This window comes from Rattus norvegicus, chromosome 6 (assembly GCF_021556685.1).
Source record: "Rattus norvegicus strain SHRSP/BbbUtx chromosome 6, alternate assembly SHRSP_T2T, whole genome shotgun sequence".
Taxonomy (NCBI): domain Eukaryota; kingdom Metazoa; phylum Chordata; class Mammalia; order Rodentia; family Muridae; genus Rattus; species Rattus norvegicus.
The window spans coordinates 42632464-42651363 of record NC_141539.1 but is presented as its reverse complement, the minus strand read 5'-3'; the positions used below and the strand labels follow the sequence as shown (position 1 = coordinate 42651363).

At 44.6% G+C, this 18900-nt stretch overlaps 1 protein-coding gene across 5 annotated transcripts in view; it reads right to left on the bottom strand.

Annotated features, from left to right (window-relative positions):
• Positions 1-2500: 2500 nt before the first annotated feature.
• Positions 2501-18900, bottom strand: part of Nbas (NBAS subunit of NRZ tethering complex) — a 341775-nt gene continuing 325375 nt past the window's right edge. For all 5 annotated transcript variants that reach the window (XM_087554759.1, XM_087554760.1, XM_087554761.1 and 2 more), the window contains one exon: positions 2501-3879. In XM_087554759.1, coding sequence (XP_087410885.1) covers positions 3874-3879 — 6 coding nt within the window. In that variant the 3' untranslated portion in view covers positions 2501-3873. The remainder of the gene's footprint in view (positions 3880-18900) is intronic.

Below are 18900 nucleotides of genomic sequence, written 5' to 3'. Positions count from 1 at the left end.
CTTGTTTGTTTTATTGATCACTCGAGCACCAAGCTTTTGGCTGGGAACTGACAGCCGGAGTAGCTGAAAAGTCTTGCCTCAGAGGAAATTCCAAGGCCACTGTGCTCCCCCTGTATTATTGTCTAGGACCCGAAACAACAGAGAGAGACAGACTCCTGCAGGTCATAGAAGAGGCCAGGCCTCCTTTGCACTCTCCCTTGTCTGTAACCTCACCCTTTCTTTGCCTGCAGTCACATTTGGCCTTGGTGGTTGGCTAGTAAGGGTCAGTTCCTAAGAGCAAAAGATGCTATGGGGTTGGGGATTTGGCTCGGTGGTAGAGCGTTTGCCTAGCAAGTGCAAGGCCCTGGGTTCGGTCCCTGCTCCGAAAAAAAGAAAAGGAAAAAAAAAGATGCTATGCCCTTGTGACACCTCCCCCCATCAGTACACCCCAACATTGCTTTCTACTTTTATGATAAAAACATGCAGCATAAAATTCATGATTAGTAGCATATTGCTCCTTTACAATGCTATAATCATCTACATCAAGTTCTAGAACGTGTCCATCTTTCTACAAGAAAAATCCATACCCATTGAGAAGTTACTCTCTGTTCTCCCCTCTCCCCTCTCCCCTCTCCTCTGTCCTCACTCCCTGCCAAGCACCTGTCTGCTTTCTGTCTGTAAGGACCTGTCAATTCTGGATATTTCTGATGAATGCCACCATGCAGCATGTAGCATGTCGCCTTTATCTGGATTCTTTCATGTGGGTAAATGTTATCAACATACGGTAGCATAAATTAGTATTCTGTCATTTCTGTGGCAGAATAATATTCCAGCCACCAATATATCAATTGTATTGGTATAGTACATTTCGTTAATTCACCAATCGATGGCTCCCTAGGGTCGGACTCCACCTTCTCATTATGAACATTTGTTTCTGGTTGTGGTCAGGAATGTCCACGAAGAGCATCCTCTATGCAGTCGTTCTTGACCTTCCTAAGCTGCAACCTTTAAGTACAGCTCCTCATGTCGTGGTGACCATAAACACAAAATTATTTTGTTGCTACTTCATAACTGTAATTTTGTTACTGTTATGAATTGCAATATAAATCGCTGTGTTTTGCAATAGTCTTGGGTGACCTCTGTGAAAGGGCCATTTGACCCCCAAAGAATTCTTGACCCACAGGTTGAAACCACTGCTACAGATTGTACACCATAGGAGAGTTTTCAAATAAACACTTGAACTCTGAACTAATCAGCCTTGATTCACAATCTGGTGCAGGATCAGATATACACTATCTGAGCAGTAGGGGTTTTTTCAGGTCATTAGTATATAGCTTTCTGTGTGTGTCGCGCGCCCAATGTCCCGCCAGCAAGAACAACGCGGGGTAACAGGATTCTTCTGCGAACAAGCCTTTACTGTGTTACAGCTCTCTTGAACAGGGACCCCGAGCCGCAAAGTCGCTCGCCTTATATACACAACAGTATGCTAATTATCTCTCAGGGATTGGTGGGGCATGGATCACCCCACTATCACCCCACTACTTGTCCTCCAGGGATTGGCGGAGAATGAATCACCCCATTAGCATGGTACCACCCCTCATTAGCATATTAACGGTCAACTGACACCTGGTGCAAAAACCGCACATGTGCAGTACCGTTGTTCACCACTGGAGGGCGCCCTACATCTCATTATCGTATGGCCGCCCTAGCAAGGGGACAAGCCTGCACGTGCGCAGTAAGTTGTCGACATCCAGACAAGGCTGGATGTCGGCGCCATCTTTGTTTCGCCGCGCCGCTCTCTACATGTGTGTGTTTGTTCTTGCTTTGTTTTCTGGGGGGGGGGGGGGGGGGGAGGCTGTTTTATTTAATTTTTGAAAAAGTAGTTTCCAAGGACCTTTCCAGACTGTATGTGTGCAGCTTCTTGTCGTGGAAATCTCTGAACAGGCTCATCAGTTCGGAAAACCATATTAGACAGCAGCTCACTTCCTGCAGGACCCTCCACCGTGGGAGCCCAGATAGATGAAATAATCCTTGTCGCATGCCCCTGTTCCGTCCCCTGAGCATCAGTGTGCTCATGCTGGCTGCTTCATATGGGCTAGAGAGACGGCTCAGCTGAAAATGTCACCTGCGTAAGCCCAACGATCCACATCTGGATCTCTAGCAGCCACATAAAAAGCCAGGAGCAGAGGCACACACCTGTAATCTCAGCAGGGACAGGGGGAGCTGCAAGGCGTACTTGCCAGCTAGTCCACAGCAACTGGTGAGTCCATGGTTCAAGTAAATACCCTGCCTCAAAGGCACAAGGTGAAAATCAATTGAAAGGGGCACCTGACATTGTCTGCTGGCCTCCAAATGCAAACATGTGCACACGTACTCATACATATGTGCGCCACACATGAACAGATACAACCACAAACATATACTAAAATAAGATATATATCATAAAAAAAAAAAAAAAAACAAGGTTGAGTGTTTCGGTTAGGGTTTTACTGCTGTGAACAGACACCATGACCAAGGCAAGTCTTATAAAGGACAACATTTAATTGGGGGCTGGCTTACAGGTTCAGAGGTTCAGTCCAGTGTCATCAAGATGGGAACATGGCAGCATCCAGGAGGCATGGTGCAGGAGGGGCTAAGAATTCTACATCTTCATCTGAAGGCTGCTAGCAGAACACTCACTTCCAGGCAACTAGGATGAGGGTCTTAAAGCCCACACTCACAGTGACACACCTACTCCAACAAGGCCACACCTCCTAATAGTGACAAACCCTGGGCCAAACATATACAAACCATCACAAGTGTTCTATCTCACTCCTATAATCACAACATTTAAAAGGTTGATGCAGGTAGATCTTGTGTCAGGCTAACCTGGGTTATGCAGTGAAAAAGTAAGATCTTGTCTCTGAAAGAGAGCAGGCTAGAGAGAAAGGAACAATCAAGGAAGAGATATTTAAAATATACCATATGAATGCATGGATAATATTTTCTTCTTTAACTTGTAAGTACATGGCAAAAAAATTAATATCTAAGAACCAGCAATTCCTTGGAATTTATCCAACAGAGGTGAAAATGTATGTCCCTCAAAGTCCTTCACATGCTTGTAACAGCTCTGTTTCAAGATGAAGAAGTGTTGAAAACACCAGGATGCCTACAGTAGACAGAAGGTTAACTAAGCTTAGATTGGTAAGCAATTCCATATCATTCAACACTAAAGAGAAACATGTTATCCCGGTCAGAAGACAGGAAAGCACTGTATATAGTTGTTACTAACTGACATTTCTCTAATAAGACTGCATTCTACAGGACTTAATTATATGATATTTTAGAGAAGGCCAAACTATGGAAACAGTTTTAAAATGCGTTTGCTGAACATGGAAGGGTTCAGTGAGAAAAACGAGTGAGTGGTACATTTGGTCAACAGTGGATTCTTATGGCAAATGCACGGCTTTGCATGACACTGGAACCAGAGGGAGATGCCATTCTTGCAATTGTAAAAACCCAGAGTGTACACTGCCACGAGTGAGCACTGATGTCAAGTGATCGATAGGTGGCAATGATATGTAGGAGTTTCCAGGTGTGATAAATGGACCACTCAGGTGAGGATGTTGGTAAGAGGAGAATTTGGGGATGTGTGTGGGAATTATCTGTACCTGAGAATGGGAGAGCACGTGGCTGAGAACCATCTCCAGCAGAGATGTGGGAGAGGAAAAGGGGGATGAGAAGCACCTGCGCCTTCTCTGAGTTTTGCTGGGAAATCCAAATTGCTCTGGAAAGTTACATGTTTTAAGTCTTCAACTCTGCAGAACGCCTGACAATTGGAAGTCATGAGGGCTGGAGATGAAGCTCAGTGGTAGATCACTTCCTCAGAATGTGCAAGGCTCCTGTGCTTTATCCCTAAAGCTAAAGGGAGAAGAATGAAGAGAAAGACTGAGCTCCTCCATGGTTTTTAGAAGATAGAAATCCAGAGCATATATACACTCACCCACCTATACACACACACATATGCTAACATATATATATGCTTACACACATACACATATACACTCACACACACTCACCATATACTCACACACATACTCATACAACACACACTCACACAATGCATATTCATACAGCACACACATTCATACCTATAGTCACACAGTATACACACATACTCACATACATACACAGCACATATGTGCTCTCAATCACAAACAGACTCTCTCTCACACCCTCTCTCTCCCTCCCCCCCCCCCTCTCTCTCTCTCACACACACACACACACACACACACACACACACACACACAGCATTGACAGGCAGTTAACAAACTTAGCTACAAAGGCCTCTATGTGCAAGGGTTCTAGAACTTCAAAAATTACTATTTTATAGATTGTAATACTTTAAAGCCATGCACAATAAGAAATCACATAATTATTCCAAGTAAGAAATACAGCATTATTTTTTTTAAAGTCAACTTCCTTTTCTGAAAAATGCAATGTATGTACCTTGTGTTTTGCAGTACAAATTTAGGTTCAGGTGTGTTTTGTTGATCAAGACAACAGAAATGTAAGGCCCATGACACAGAAGCCTTGGTGCTTTCAGCATTCAAAGGGATAAGCAGAAGTACTGTGCCCTGAGAAGATCACAGTCTAACAGTAGAACCTGAGAAATCTGCTCATGCTTGGCATTCACTTGGATGCCAAGTCACAGAGAGAAACCCATCTGAGTGGTACAGTGTGGGTTGAATGGATGGGGTCATGCAGGTATATGCACACTATAACAATGCAGGTATATGAATACTGTAACACGGGGGAGGGTGTCTAAGAACACAGCTGGACTGGACTGTTTATATCCAGTTAACTGCGAGAGATAAGATGCAGATGTGTTCTGATCTACCTTGTGAAGTGGGTGAACCAGAGGAGTTGTTATGTCTCTGTCAAAGGGGAACCACTGGAGGAGGATTTGAAGAGATGGGTGGGGTGGTCACGTTTGTGCTGAGCAGGATGCCTATGTGTGACAGTAGGTGTGGATGTGCATGCTGTGTGAGGGTGTGCTGTGTGCATGCAGGCTGTGTCAGCATGGATGTGAGTGTGGTCTTCTTCAAGTTTGTTTGATAGAAATAACATAATTTTTAATGCAGGCTACAGATTTTTAGTATGCATATATTACTTTCACAAGTAATTATTTTACTTCCTATTTGATAGATTTTTTTCTCTAAGATTATGAATAATAGGCGAGAAGAGATTATCTAGCTGTCAGATGTAGCAGATAAGATCTGTGTTCAGTTTGAAAAGCCCTCCCGGGATTGTTCAGATTTCCCAGCCCTTCACCCGTTACCTTCTACCTTCTACATACACACTGGCTTCTCCTCTCCCACTGGCTCTTTCTCTGATCTCCCTTAATCCTGAGATATCTCTGTGTATACCTTCATTTGGAGGCAAAGTTCTTGTCCGTCCCCTGAATTTATAATGTTGAAAGCCCCATGCCTGGTGTCAATGAACTCTCAAACCACCTCACTCAGTCTCAGGAGTTGACAAGCAGAAAGATGAGAAGCCGAGAAACTGAGGACTGACAAGTTGACCAAGCATGTGAACCCCCAGCCTCCTAGATGCCCCTCCTGCTTAGACCTCAGGAGAGTGCCTTCAGAATGAGACTTCAATAAATAAATAATGAATAAATAGTTCAATGTGATGACTTTAGGACTTTTGGAGGAGGCAATGTAGTCATGGGGATGGAACCCTCGTGATGAGATTAGCATCCTTATAAGGACCCCAGAGAGTTTCCCTCACCGTAGTCCACCGGGCAAAAGAAAAAAAAAAAAAAGCAGGCAGTCATGGTCTGCCACCCAGAAGTGACCTGTCCCAGAGAACCCTCTCATCTTACTTAGACTTCTAGCCTCCAGATCCTTGACATATACACGTGTGTAGTTACAAGCCCACCATGTCATGATTATTTATAGTATCCCAAGCAACGTCTTCCAGAAGGACAGCATTCACACAATGTCAGCAACAAAAGGTGTCCAGAGTAGAAGGGTCTGCCCTGCGACGGATGCTGAGTGATGTTTGTGCAAACGCAGACATGAGTGATAAATGGAGACAGGTGCTGCCTGCTGGGTCCCTGCTCTGTGAGGACTTAACCATCCTGTGCTTTCCACTCTGTCACCTGAGGTCTCACAGTCCACGTTCACGCAGGAGTCACTGAAATCCTTTGACTCTTTGAGGCTTTTCCCTTTTCTAATAGTCTACTTAAGGCTGGAAGATGAACCTCATTTTTTTCCCAAATGTAATTTGAGCAAATTTGCATGATACACGCAGTAACAAGTGAGTCCTGAATTATGTATGATCTCCTCTAATGGGCCGGAGCTTGTTTGGGAAGTGTGATCTTATAAACTACTGGGTTTGCTTTTTATGGCAAATTGAACGCCATCCCTTACTCTTGCTTTACATATTCTCCTAATTAGGGGGGAGATAAAATAGATTTTAGACCTGAAAAAAGCGATTTCTTTCTGAGAACCCACATTTGTATGGAGAATTAAGCTCATTCCAGTCAGCTGCACCCTCTAATTTAGAGCTGTTGTCAGCACAAAATACAATCATAAAAGATTTCTCCACTGGGGGCTCTTATGCAATCCACTTCTTAAGGTGACTTTTTTTTTTTTTTTTTTTTGGTAGTAAACCACGACATTTTATTGTTCAAAATTTCTAATTTACGGGTTTTGGTTTGGGTGTTTTGGTGGTGGTGGTTTGTTTGTTTGTTTACCCCTTTTTTTTTTTTTACAGTCCAGTCATTATCCCCATCCTGGTCTACCCTCCCACAGTTCCTCATCCCATTCCTCCTCTCCCCTGTCTTCAAGATGGTGCACCCCTCCCCCCCCCCAAGGTCTTCCCACTCCCAGGGCCTCAAGTCTCTGGACAGTTAGGAGCATCTTCTCCCACTGAGGCCAGACCAGCAGTCCTCTGCTGTCATGTCTCAGGGGCTCGGACCATCTTGTGTCCTGCCTGGTTGGTGGCTCAGTGTCTGAGAGATCTGGAGGTTCTGGGTTAGTTGAGACTGCTGGTCTTCCTATGAGGTTGCCCTCCTTCTCAGCTTCTTTCAGCCTTTGCCTAATTCAACCATAGGGGCCCCCAACTTCAGTTCACTGGTTGGGTATAAGAATCAGATCACCATGGACTGAGGCTAGACTTAAGATGACATTTTTAAGCCAAGGAGGGGACCGCTAGGTTGGCTCCCTTAGTAGGGCTCAGAAGGTGGATGAGATCTGCCTTTTCATGAAGAGAGCTTCTAGTTGCTCACATCCTGCTGATCTCTTCCTAAGAAAGGGAGTAGAGTTTGGAATTAATAAAAATTGCTATCACCTATGAACTTCAACAGGAAGCTAGGCTGGGTGTCTCTGGGTATCTACCCACACAGCCTTGGGTAGGAGGAGGATGGTTGGTGGCACCTAGTCATTTTATAGTGACACAGATGTTATACCCAAGGTTCATCAGGAGGGTGTCTTCATTATAGAGGAGAGAGAAGTAGAGGGCTAGACCAAAGGCTGTGGAGAGATGAGAGAGGGCAACTGGAGAAAAGGCAAAAATGATGGTGCACGGTGGCTGTACAAAAATATAGTCCCTGTAGAAATGTCATGGCTCACATAAGGACAGGACCACAGAAGCATCGTGGTCCTGTGAATGAGCATCCCCTGTGGAAGTACCAAGGCCCTTGTAAGGGCAGGACCCATGGACGCATCATGACATATATAAGGTCAGAACAGATAACTAGAAATGTCACGGTAGGTTCAGATCTTGAAAAAAAGCATGAGTGGAAGGTGGTCTTAGCCTCACATTTGTTGAACTAAAGAGCTTCTTCAGAGATGTCTCATAACAGAAGCCTCAGGACTGTTCAGGGACACTCAGTTCTCTGGCTCTGAGTGAGGAAAATGTACTCATGGTCTCCAGGAGCAGGATTTCTGGCTCCTGCTCATTTCAACCATTTACAATGGCCATATCGCTGCTGCTCCTATACATCCCCCAGGAAACCCAAGAAAGGCACAGCGTGTAACCGGGACCTGTGGTTTGGTGTATAGCAGAGACCGGGCCTGCTCTGGGCAGAGAGGGCTTTAGGCTACAGCAGAGATGGAGGAAGGAAGGGGAAGGAAGACCCAGGAAGAGAGAAATGCAATCATGAAAAATGGCTTTGTTGCCTCTCCCCCAGCACATAAACCCCACAGTCTTCTAAAAGACGAAAGCGGGCTGCTGGGGCTGGGAGGAGGAGCCCAGAAAGGGAGAAGCAGGACCCACAGGCAGAGTCCAGGTGGTCCAGGCCGGGGTTGATCCTCAGCAGAGATGCGTGGAGCATTTTAAACAGAAAAATAATAGAAGCAGATTTGCCGAATGGAGACAGAATGGTTAGAATTCAGGATGCATTTTCCTGTGCTCCAGGACCGTGCTCTTGACTTCTGACAAGCCACCTCATTTATTCTCAGGAGCATGCTGGCAGAATGATGAAGAAGGAGGCTGGGGGCTGACACTGACCACGCGCCTGCCACTGTACCCCAGCCTCCTAGATCCCCTCGACATTTAGACCTCAGGATAGAGCCTTCAGAATGAGGCTTCAATAAATAAATAGATAATAAACAAAGAAAGAAAGAAACAGGGGTCTTATAACCAATATTTAGGAGATGCTCTTTTCATGGCTAATTTCTTCTGTCTCAGAACGCACTACTTTTGAGCGGCTGATGAAATGGACTTGATCAAATAATAAAGAGAAGTTGGATGCTGTGAGGAATAAAGAGTGGGATAATTAAGACACATTAGCAAGCTCAGTGGGAAACAAAGAAGTCAGCTCGAAGAAGTCACCTTTGTCTTAAAAGGAAGAGAAAGAGAAGGTAATCTCTGGCTTTTTTTTTCTTCCCCCATTTGCCTTTGAGATGTCAAACTTACTTTTCACATCTTCATTTTCCTCCTGATTCTTTGTTTGTTCTTGGAGGGCAGGAGGAAAGAAGGGTCCCCACCTACTCAAGTGCCCCAGCTGGGATTTTTCTGGTGGAGCTGGGGGACAATGAAAAGCATTGAACCGTGGGGAGCTTCAACCACAAAGACAGTGAGTCAAACTGCTCTTCTCCAATGTTCCGTTCTCCTCTGAAATGTCACTAACAGAGACTTCTATCTAAAAAAAAACCAACCAACCAACCAAACAAACAAACAAAAAACAACCCATATATATCTTTGAAAGTACAAGGAAGCTAAGGGCAGACTGCTGCTATTAAAGACTCTGAGAATCAACAGAAAATGAAGACGTGTAAAGAACATAAGCTCAACTTTTGAGCATCACTGGTGGGTTTGTTTGTTTGGTTTTTGTTGGTTGCTTGCTTGATTAATTTGATGGGGGGGGGCTTTGTTTTGTTTGTTTGGAAAGAGCGGCTGACGTTTTAAGCTACCGTTCAGTCACTGTACGAGTCTAAAATAGTAAGTGTGATTTTGATTTAGGTTATTTCTTTAGATTTTTCTGCCACCATATTTAAATTTAGATCTCTGGTGCGTGCTTGCACGCATGCATGTGTTTATACTCACATCAATTCTTCCAGAAGGCTATACAGCAGTTAGTGACAGACCATATTTTACACAGTAACATCTTTCTTTGCACCTGTTCTTTGTCCTGGGTGACTTTGACAGTAAAAAAGGAAACTCTGTCTCTCCCCATGAGTACAGGCATATGTGATTACAGTACAACTTCTGAGGCCAGAGCATACGGTAATTCCTACCTCCTGGCTCGCCGGTGGAGTCTACTCTTGGAACCCAGCCACAGCAGTGTTAGGAAGCCAAGGAGCCATGGATCAGTCATGCTCAAAGGTTCTGATCTGTAGTCCACAGAGGGATATCAGCTTCAACCGTGAGACCACTTCTCTTTCTAGCACCAGGGGCTTTAGCCTTCTCAGCATTGCAGAGAGACTCCATACAGCACAGAGCAGCAACAGGTCCCTTTAGAAACACCCAGTTTTATGGACCCCGGACACAAGAGGTGTAGTTTGTCAATGCTCAGTTCCCAGTGGTTGGTAGGGAAAGAGAATGGCAAACTGGAAAACTTTAGTTCAGATCCCTGGGTCTCCATCTGGCAAACTTGAACGAAACATTTAATATCTATGATCCTCAGGTTCTTCTTTAACAAATGAGATTAATAATCTGCACGTGGAGTTTTGTCCAGGATCATAGAAAAGCATGTGCAAAGAAACACTTCATAAGCACAAAGAAAGACTATTCAAGGCAGTTTATTTTTAAATTTCCAGAAAAGTCTTCTTGCATCCAATCAAGAATCCTACCAGCCCCCAGGTGAGGGCGTTCAGTCAGACCCCTGGGTGAGGCTCTGTTGCTCTAACTGTGACATAGTTCTGATATCCAGGAGAAATCCAGGAAGAAATGAAGACGTATGTGAAATTCATTCAGCTTCATACTCCAACCAAATGGGCCACTTGGAACATTAAATGGTACAATATATTCTTATTGGGGTTGAATGTGCAACGTTTCTTGGGGAATTCCTCTGTTCTTAATTGCAAGTCAGGCTTGTCCCCACCCCATGGAGAAAACTGGGAAATGTTTCCCGAGGGGCATGCGCAGAGCATTTCAGTAAGTGAGCAAGAAAGAAATGGGAGCTCCAAATACTGGGGTGATCCAAATGTGCCTTACTTTGTTGCCGATTATGGCTCTGGGTTAAAGGCTATCTCTAGGAGTTTGAGAATGTGTTAGGTCTCTCCTACCCCTGTCTCTGCCTCTACCCAAATATACCTCTGTCTCTACATCTCCACCTATCACTGCCTGACTCCGCCTCTATCTTCCCACTTCCTGCCTCCCTTTACCACTCTGCCTTCAAAGACCTTAGAGTTCTGAGCTGGTTTAAATCTTTACTGTGAGGTCTTCTGTTCAGCTTGGCCAGTGCTTATGGATGCAATGCATTCCCTGAGCTCAGACACAGGCCTGACTCTGTCTCTGCCTCTATTTCTGTCTATGCCTCTCTGCCTCTGCCTCTCTCTGTTACTCTGGCTTTGTCTGTGTCTCTGTCTCTCTCACACTCTGTGCCTCTCTGTGTGTCTCTCTGTGTGTCTCTCTGTCTCTCTCTCTCTGTCTCTCTGTCTGTCTCTCTCTGTCTCTCTCTGTCTCTGTCTCTGTCTCTCTCTCTCTCTCTCTCTCTCTCTCTCTCTCTCTCTCTCTCTCTCTCTCTCTCTCTCTTTCCTGGTGAAAATCTAAGGAGGTAACAAGCAATGGGCCCTTCTGATAGATGAGCGGTGCTTGGCCTTACCCAGCATGTGCCAGTGAGGAGAGCAGGACAGAGTGAGGACCAGAGGCCACGTGCAAAGGCTGCAAATTACTATACAAGCCTCCCCACCCTACCTCACTGTATGGGCTGATTAGGAACTGGCTGAAGTGACTAACACAGAGAGATGCTCCAGGGAAAGCTGACCTGTGGCTCATTATAATACTTAAATGCACACCCCTGGATGGAGATTTAAGATGATTATGAGAGCAATGAAACATGCAGGTTTATGAAGAACTACATGGAAACGAATGTGCACAAGAAAGTATACAGGATGAAAATGACCCAAAAGCACATGCTGGGCAAGTGAGTCAGAAAGCCCCCACTATGTGACATAAAGCCCCACTCTGTATAGCAGGTACCATTGACTTTTTACATTTTCTCCCTCTGCACTCTGCTGCTTCTATTTCTAGTAAACTGACCCCACTTTTCTTGCCAACTTCTTGTTGTGGTATGCAAGAACCTGAAACACCTAGAGTGGTACCCACTAAACCCCCTATTTTCCAAGCAGAGAACCTGACCTCCTCATTCATGACCCCTCCACACGATTCTTGCTGGGGGCGTGGGGTGGGCTATTTTCCCTTCATTTGTTTCTACTCAGTTCTGGAATCATGAGATGATGTTATTCAATTTCAAATCATGTCAATTAGCTCTTCAAACTGAATCAGCACTCGATTTTTATAGTTTTATAAAGGCTACACTCGTGTGATAGAAGCAAGATTATTTTATGAATAAGGTTATCATCTTGTTAATTTTAAGCAAAATTGGAATTTTTTTTGCATAGTAGGGATATTAGTGTAGCCAAGCAAAGCAAAGAAACATGCTTACTTTGCCAAAAATATGTCTTCCTCCAAAAAGATCTTCCAAAAGAGATCATCAAGGAAGAGTTCTGAGGTAATACCAGCAACTCCAGTCACCATGTAAACCCACCATGCAAACCCACCAGATTCCCTTCCAGAAAAGGTGAACTTGAAATTCAAATCCCATTGACTCTAAGGCCATCAACATATTTAAAAATGGTTGTGAGCCTATGATATTTACAACCACCAAATTCATGTAGAGAATAAATCTGGAATCACCTACGGTCACCGACTATGCAACTCCATTCATCTCCAGCCATGTGCTGGGGACACTTGCTTCTTAAACAGCAGTGTTCAGAAAATGCTGAGCGATATTTGCACCACAGGTCACCATCTCCCAGCACTGAAGAAGTCTTAGACACTGCAGATGTGTGAAACTCAGGGTACCCAGAGGCACAGCAGCAGGGAGGACAGAGCAGTGGAGAGCAGCTACCCTTGTCCTGCCTCAGCAGCTACATGGGATAGACAGACTTGGCTTTGTCACAAGGGAAAGGTATGTGGGCTGAGCTCAGCAAATCGAATGGCACATCTGGGATGAGGTTTGTGTAGTTCTCAGCTTGAAATGCTTCCTCATTTCAACTCCACAAGGCCCCCCTGTAGGAGGATGTCAGTTTTGCTTAGCTGCGGCAGCCACAAAGAAACAATCTATTGAAGAGCTGAAACGGCTCTCCTTCAAGGGGCTGACAGGCAAATATTTGAGGGAATGCTTCACTGGCCACCTACCATTGTGAAGAGACATCTGCCAGCACTGTTGATTGGCACCCTTCCTGAGTTAGTCATCTTCCCGGCCTTGCTAAAAAACTCTCAAGTACAAGTTTACTCTTGCAGCTTGCATACCATTCTCTAGAGGGCTGTTCCCAAGGATGCCTGCAGAGAAAAGCTTCCTTCCTTTCCTCCCAACCCAAGTCTCTGAGGACCATAAGGAGGGGGAATCGGAGAAATTTCCCTGGTAGAAGTGAAAATCCATTGTCTAGGTCTCTCCAGACAGCATCTTTGGTTAACTTTTGAAGCTCCACATGGCAGTCAGATGAGAACAAAGAAGATGCTAAGACTTTAGAAGAAACACTTGTCCATATTGCTAATGGATTTTATGATGAGATGTGGAGAAACTGGTGCCTAACTATCCACCCTCCCCTCACCAAGTGATTGTTAAATGTGTTTTCGTGAGAAACAAACTCAGCCAAGAGTGTTCACTGAACTACAAAATCAGCATTCTGAAATATGTCCATGATTATTTTTTTACTTCAAAATGTGTTTTATCACCTCAAATAGTATAGAAGCTTCTGGAAGCAAGCTGCGTTTGCTGCTATATATGTCTCCCATGGAATGGATCAGCTCCCACTGTCCTCTGCTGAAATCATTTTATTTAACATTGTTGTGAAATCAACTAGGGTTCTTACTTTACAAATAAGAAATCTGAGACTTGGTGAGCTCACTGGTCCTCACTATGGTTTGGAATTGAAGTGTCCTCCCAGACTTCATGTACTGAAGTGTAGTTGTGTTCAGAAGTGGGAGATGATTAGATTTGGATGGTTCTGGCCTCATCTGGGTAATATTACTCCATTGAGGGGTCTACACCTCTCATAGCATTGTTGGGAAGTGGGGAACACTTGAAGAGGTAGCACTGGTTGGAGGAATTAGAACCTGGGAATGTGTCTGAAAAGGTTGTGTCTTAAGTTGAACAATCCTGCTCCCATCAATACTTAGTCCTGCCATGAGCTTTAACCTCATCTTGGACCCAAAGTTGCCATGGACTGGAACCTCTGAAACCAAGATCTGAAATAAGTCTTTTTATTTTTCACTTAAGTTTTTTATCTGCTGTTTTGTTACAGTAGCAGAGACTCTCATAGTCCTACAGGAAGCGTTTTAAGAACTGGGCCCTGCCTAAACTTTGACTCTGAAGTTCATGGCTTTGACTCTTCAGTGAGTACTAGAACAGCATATTGATCAGTTTTACTGACTTATTGGTTTTATACTGAGATGCATATAGTTTCCAATTTTGTGTGAAAATGGGAACAAATATAAAGAATTTAAGAACAATGGTATGGCTGTGAGCTGGGGTCCTGGAGCCACACCCTGCCCATGAGGCTTGTCCTGCCCTTGAATCTCCTGTCAGGGGGTTGCCCACAGTGATGTCATCTCTCCACTCACCCTTGTCAGCACCTCCCACACTCCTCCCTCAAGAATCACTCATCCTCCCTCCCCATACACATGTATCATAAGACAACACACATGTTATTTAGTGTTTTTGACTTCAGAAGCCTTATTCCCATCATTTACTGCTTCTGTGAAACCACTCTGAGCTCTTGATATTAGGGCTGTTTCCAGAGCTCATGCCAGAAGGCTTATAGCAGACCAAAGTGTCAAAAAAGTCACTGCCCTCCACTCACCAATCCTTAAACCTATTAAGAAAAAACATCCGTTTACCAGAGGAATGGTGCCCTTGTTGACTATTGACTCAGTATAAGTCCATGCATCATAAAACACTCCCTAAGTATTGGTAACATGGGATACTCTAAATTCTGAAAAGTAGGCTAGAGCCACTTCACAGGCTTCACCACCAAACTGTTGCCACACAAGCAGAAGCATATCTGAATATCAGAATATCAGTGCTATTGGCCATTCTTAGTATTTTATTTTTATTTTAAGACAGGAGTTTCATTATGTAGTTCAGGTTGGCCTTGAACTTACTATATGTAGTGTTTTGAATGAGAATGGCCCCATAGGCTCATAATTACGCTTAGTCTCCAGCTGGTGGAACTATTTGGGAAGGATTAAGAGGTGTGGCCATGTTAGAGGTATTTCATAGGTGGTGGGCTCCGAGGTTTCAAATGCCATTCCCAGCTAGCTTTTTCTGCCTCTTTCTTTGCCTTGTGCCCGTGAATCAGACGGAAGCTCTCAACGACTGCTCCAGTGCCATGCTTGCCTGCTGCCATGCTCCCTGCCATGATAGTCATGGTCTTTAACCCTTTGGGACTATAAACCCCAGTTGAATGCTTTCTCTTATAATTTGCCTTGGTCATGATGTATTGTCAAAGCAATGGAAAAGAAAGCAAGACATTATAAATCCCAATGTTAATCCTCTTGTCACAGACTCTCTCCCTGGGGATGTAAATATAGGTGTCTGTCAGATTTGGTAACTCTTATCCAACACAGCACCAGAACACACACCTATTTGCTTTGCTTTTGCACACTCATACTCACAAGACATCAGAATAAAACAAAGTGTATAGACTCAGCATTCACATCTGAACTATGCCAACTAGGAAACTATTTTGTGTGTGTTCCAAACTGGGAGTCACTTTAGTTTAGGAGAGAGCCTTTTACATGAACATTTGGGGGCCTGGAGGCAGCCTTCTCACAATGGAAAGTAGGCCATGATAGACAGGACAGACTTAGGTAAAAGCTGACAATCTGTAGATGTGCCTTTCCTTCCTGTAGAGTGGCTGTCCCAGAGACACTCAAACCGTGACATGTTCAACCAGGGTGTGCCAATGGATCCTGCTGTGAGAGGGGCACTCCTACTTTCTGTTGCCTTAGAGAAATGAATTAGTGAAGGAAGTCACACCCTGTACCAGATCTTAGATCTGGATTAAAAGGGAAAATACCTTTCTAGACACTAATCTCAAAGGAGGCTACACCCGCTCCAGGGTTTAGGGTAGCAAAGAACAAACTGGTTGTTGTTTCTTTGCACAAGACAAATGCCAGGGAGGTTACATGGAAGCACTCAGCTAGCCTTGCCATTACTAATTCTTATTGGTCGTATCAGCATTCTTGTTCCTGGGTTTTTTAATGCTGTCTTCGATTCTTCTTTTTTTTTTTTCCCTCTAAGCACTGTGATGTTTAGTATGCAATTTTGAAGAACACTGGGGTTTTTAGGATCACACATATAGTGTTATAGCAAAAACACATTGTATAAACCCATGCACTCATCTCCAAGCCTCGTGTGTGGTAGGTGATTTGAAAATGGAAGCTTTGGTTATGGTTGCATCTTTGCTCTGCACCTGGCTTTCCAGTTGAGACTTGGCCATTGCCATAGCCATTTGAGTTTTAGACAAGTCTATAGATAAATAGGAGTGTGTGAGCTCTGAGCTCCCTTCTGTGTAGACAGAATAGACCCCTGGGCACTGAGTACTGGTGCCCCCACTGTGTCTCCAGTTCCCACTACCCACTGTGCCTGCTGAGAAGGTGTCATGTGATTTTACTTCAAATGAGCATTTCTCAGGCCACAGTACCTTGAGCAGGGGCCTCTGAAGTCCCTTTAGAAAGAAAATGCTTAACACCCCGAATCTGGAATCCTGTGGTAGGACTCAGCTGTCTGAGATGTGGTAAGTTCTCTGAGGGAATCTGTCATACACTGAAGTATACAGTGAGGACTTTCTTGGAGACTTCCTGAGTTAAGGACTTGTTCATCTATTCAATGTTTACATCTACTTAGTTGGGGAGTATTTATTGAGTATCTCTGATGAGCAAGATGTGGTTCTAAATTCCTAGGACCAAGGAAAGCAGAAGAGCATTCCTTGGATCAGAAGGAAGTCAAGATTTAAGATCCTAAACTCAGGAGCCAACTGCCTGGTCTGAATATTGACTGACTCCTTCCCAGCTATTCAGCCTCAAGCTGTTTAGATGTCAGTGCCTTGGTTTCCCCATAGGGTGACAATGGTTCCCACTTTATAGGGTTGTCATAAAGATTAGGTCAGTGTCAGCTAAATAGATCTCAAAGTATGTCATCTTGAGTTAAACCTGAGTTGAAAATAAAATGTCTTCTATGCCTTATACAATACCAGGGAAGCTCTTTGCAATACTGAACTTCAGGAGACATACTTCAGACACACGTGTATTTAAAGATAATGAAACAAAAATCTAACACATCCAATCTTACACTGTTATATTAGAGCATGAAATGTCCCTCCAAGGCCCCTATTTCTGAAACTTGGTCTCCAGTTTGAGAATCTTCAGGTAGTAGAGCCGCACTGGAGGAAGTGGGTCACTGGGGGTGGGCCTCATTTCCCGTTTGCTCTCTGCTTGCTGAGTATGGATGCTGTACGACCAGCCAGCATCCTGACACCATGTCTTCCCTGCCTTCTGCCCTGTCTTCCAACCCTGGTAGACTCTATGCCTCTGCAACTGTAAGCCAAAGCAGCTTCTTACCCCCTTAAGGTGTGTTTGTCAGACTGTTTTGCCACAGCAACAGGAAAGTAAGACCTAAGAGGATGAGAAATGTTCAGAATCTTAGAACTGACAGTGGGGACAACAGTTGACTAGAGAAGGACCCTAACCTGCTTGATGAGAAGTTACAACTGTTGCTGGAACACCCATCAAGGATGCAGATCTGAAGCAATGGTGAGGATGGATCCAGTACACTCTTCAGAGGAGGGCCAGGTAGCAGAGAAGATGGCTGGGTATGGGGCCCTGCTTCCTGGATCAAGTCCAACAGGGAATCCCAGGATAGATGCTCCTGTTGTTCTCGGTAGTCTGTAGGGCTAGAGGGTGAGGACATGAACCAAAGCTGTGAGCCACTGTCTTGGTACCCCAGAACAGGACTCTGTGGCATCTGTCAAAGGAAGATCCTACTTACTCAAAAGAGCTGGATGTTCCTCCAGGCCATCCTTTCTAGGACAGGGATGGTCAGAAGGAAGCGGACCCCACTCCAAGCTCTCCATAGCACTTTCTGTGGAATGAGCATTTAGGACCTTGACTTGGGAAACCAGAACTCCTGTGCACAGCATGAGGGCACAGCTGGAGGAAAGGCTCACACTGTAGAAAAGTAGAACATGTCTGGGATTGGAGGCTGTTATAGTCTGTTCCCTGTCCAGGTTCCCCAGAGTGCTGATGGGCTTTCTCTCAGAGAGCTTCTCAGGTTTTGAACCCTGGACTTTGGCTGATCCTTCTGGCTAAATGTATTAAAGAAATCAGCCTTCTCTGCTTCATGGAAACAACAGCATAAGGCCCACCTTGTCTCAGACGAGCATCCAGGCAGCAGGGAAAACCTGTGGCTTGTGGTCAGTGAGGTATAATTATCTCATCTCTCCATGAGTAACTTAGGACCAAGCGAATGATTTCTCTGGGTTCCTGTCCAGTTTACATAATAAGACAGCAGGCTCTGATCAGAACAAACTGGGCACCTTTGCTGGGCTCTGAGAATAAAACAAAGAGTGATGTTCAAAGAGAGCGGAAGTGGGTGGAGGTGAAGGTTTACTCAAGACTACGAAGCAGCAGGCTTGGCATTCTCAGATTCTCAAAAGGGTAGGTAGGAATACATCGAGGTCAAAGCCTGCTTGGGCTACAGTGAGAATTGAAGGTCAGCCTGAGCAATTACTGAGATCCTGTCACAAAACAATACAAAGTAAGAGGGGGTGGGGGAGGAGGCTGGGATCTACAGTTCAGTGGTAGAGCACCTCCCAGCATATGTGAGGTCAGAACAAAGAGGGAGGAGGAGAGGAGGAGAGGGAGAGGAGAGAAGAAGGAGAGGGAGATGGAGAGGGAGAGAGAGAGGGAATAGGAGGAGGAGGAAAATATGAACTATACAGGTTACTAAAGTTACTAATATACCATGAGGCTGAGAGAAACTCCCAGAGTTTATAGAATCATTTCAGGTATGAAAACCAGAGAGAGATTTCCAAAAAGGGACAAATAAAAAATAAAATCAACCTCCCCAGCCCAATTAGCTTGATGTCACTGCATTCATATTTTCCAAGACCCTCCCTGGGAACAGTCAGTGACATTAGTGCTCCAACTCTCTTCATGAACATGTGTGTGACAGATAAGAGTCTGCAATGGAACACATGT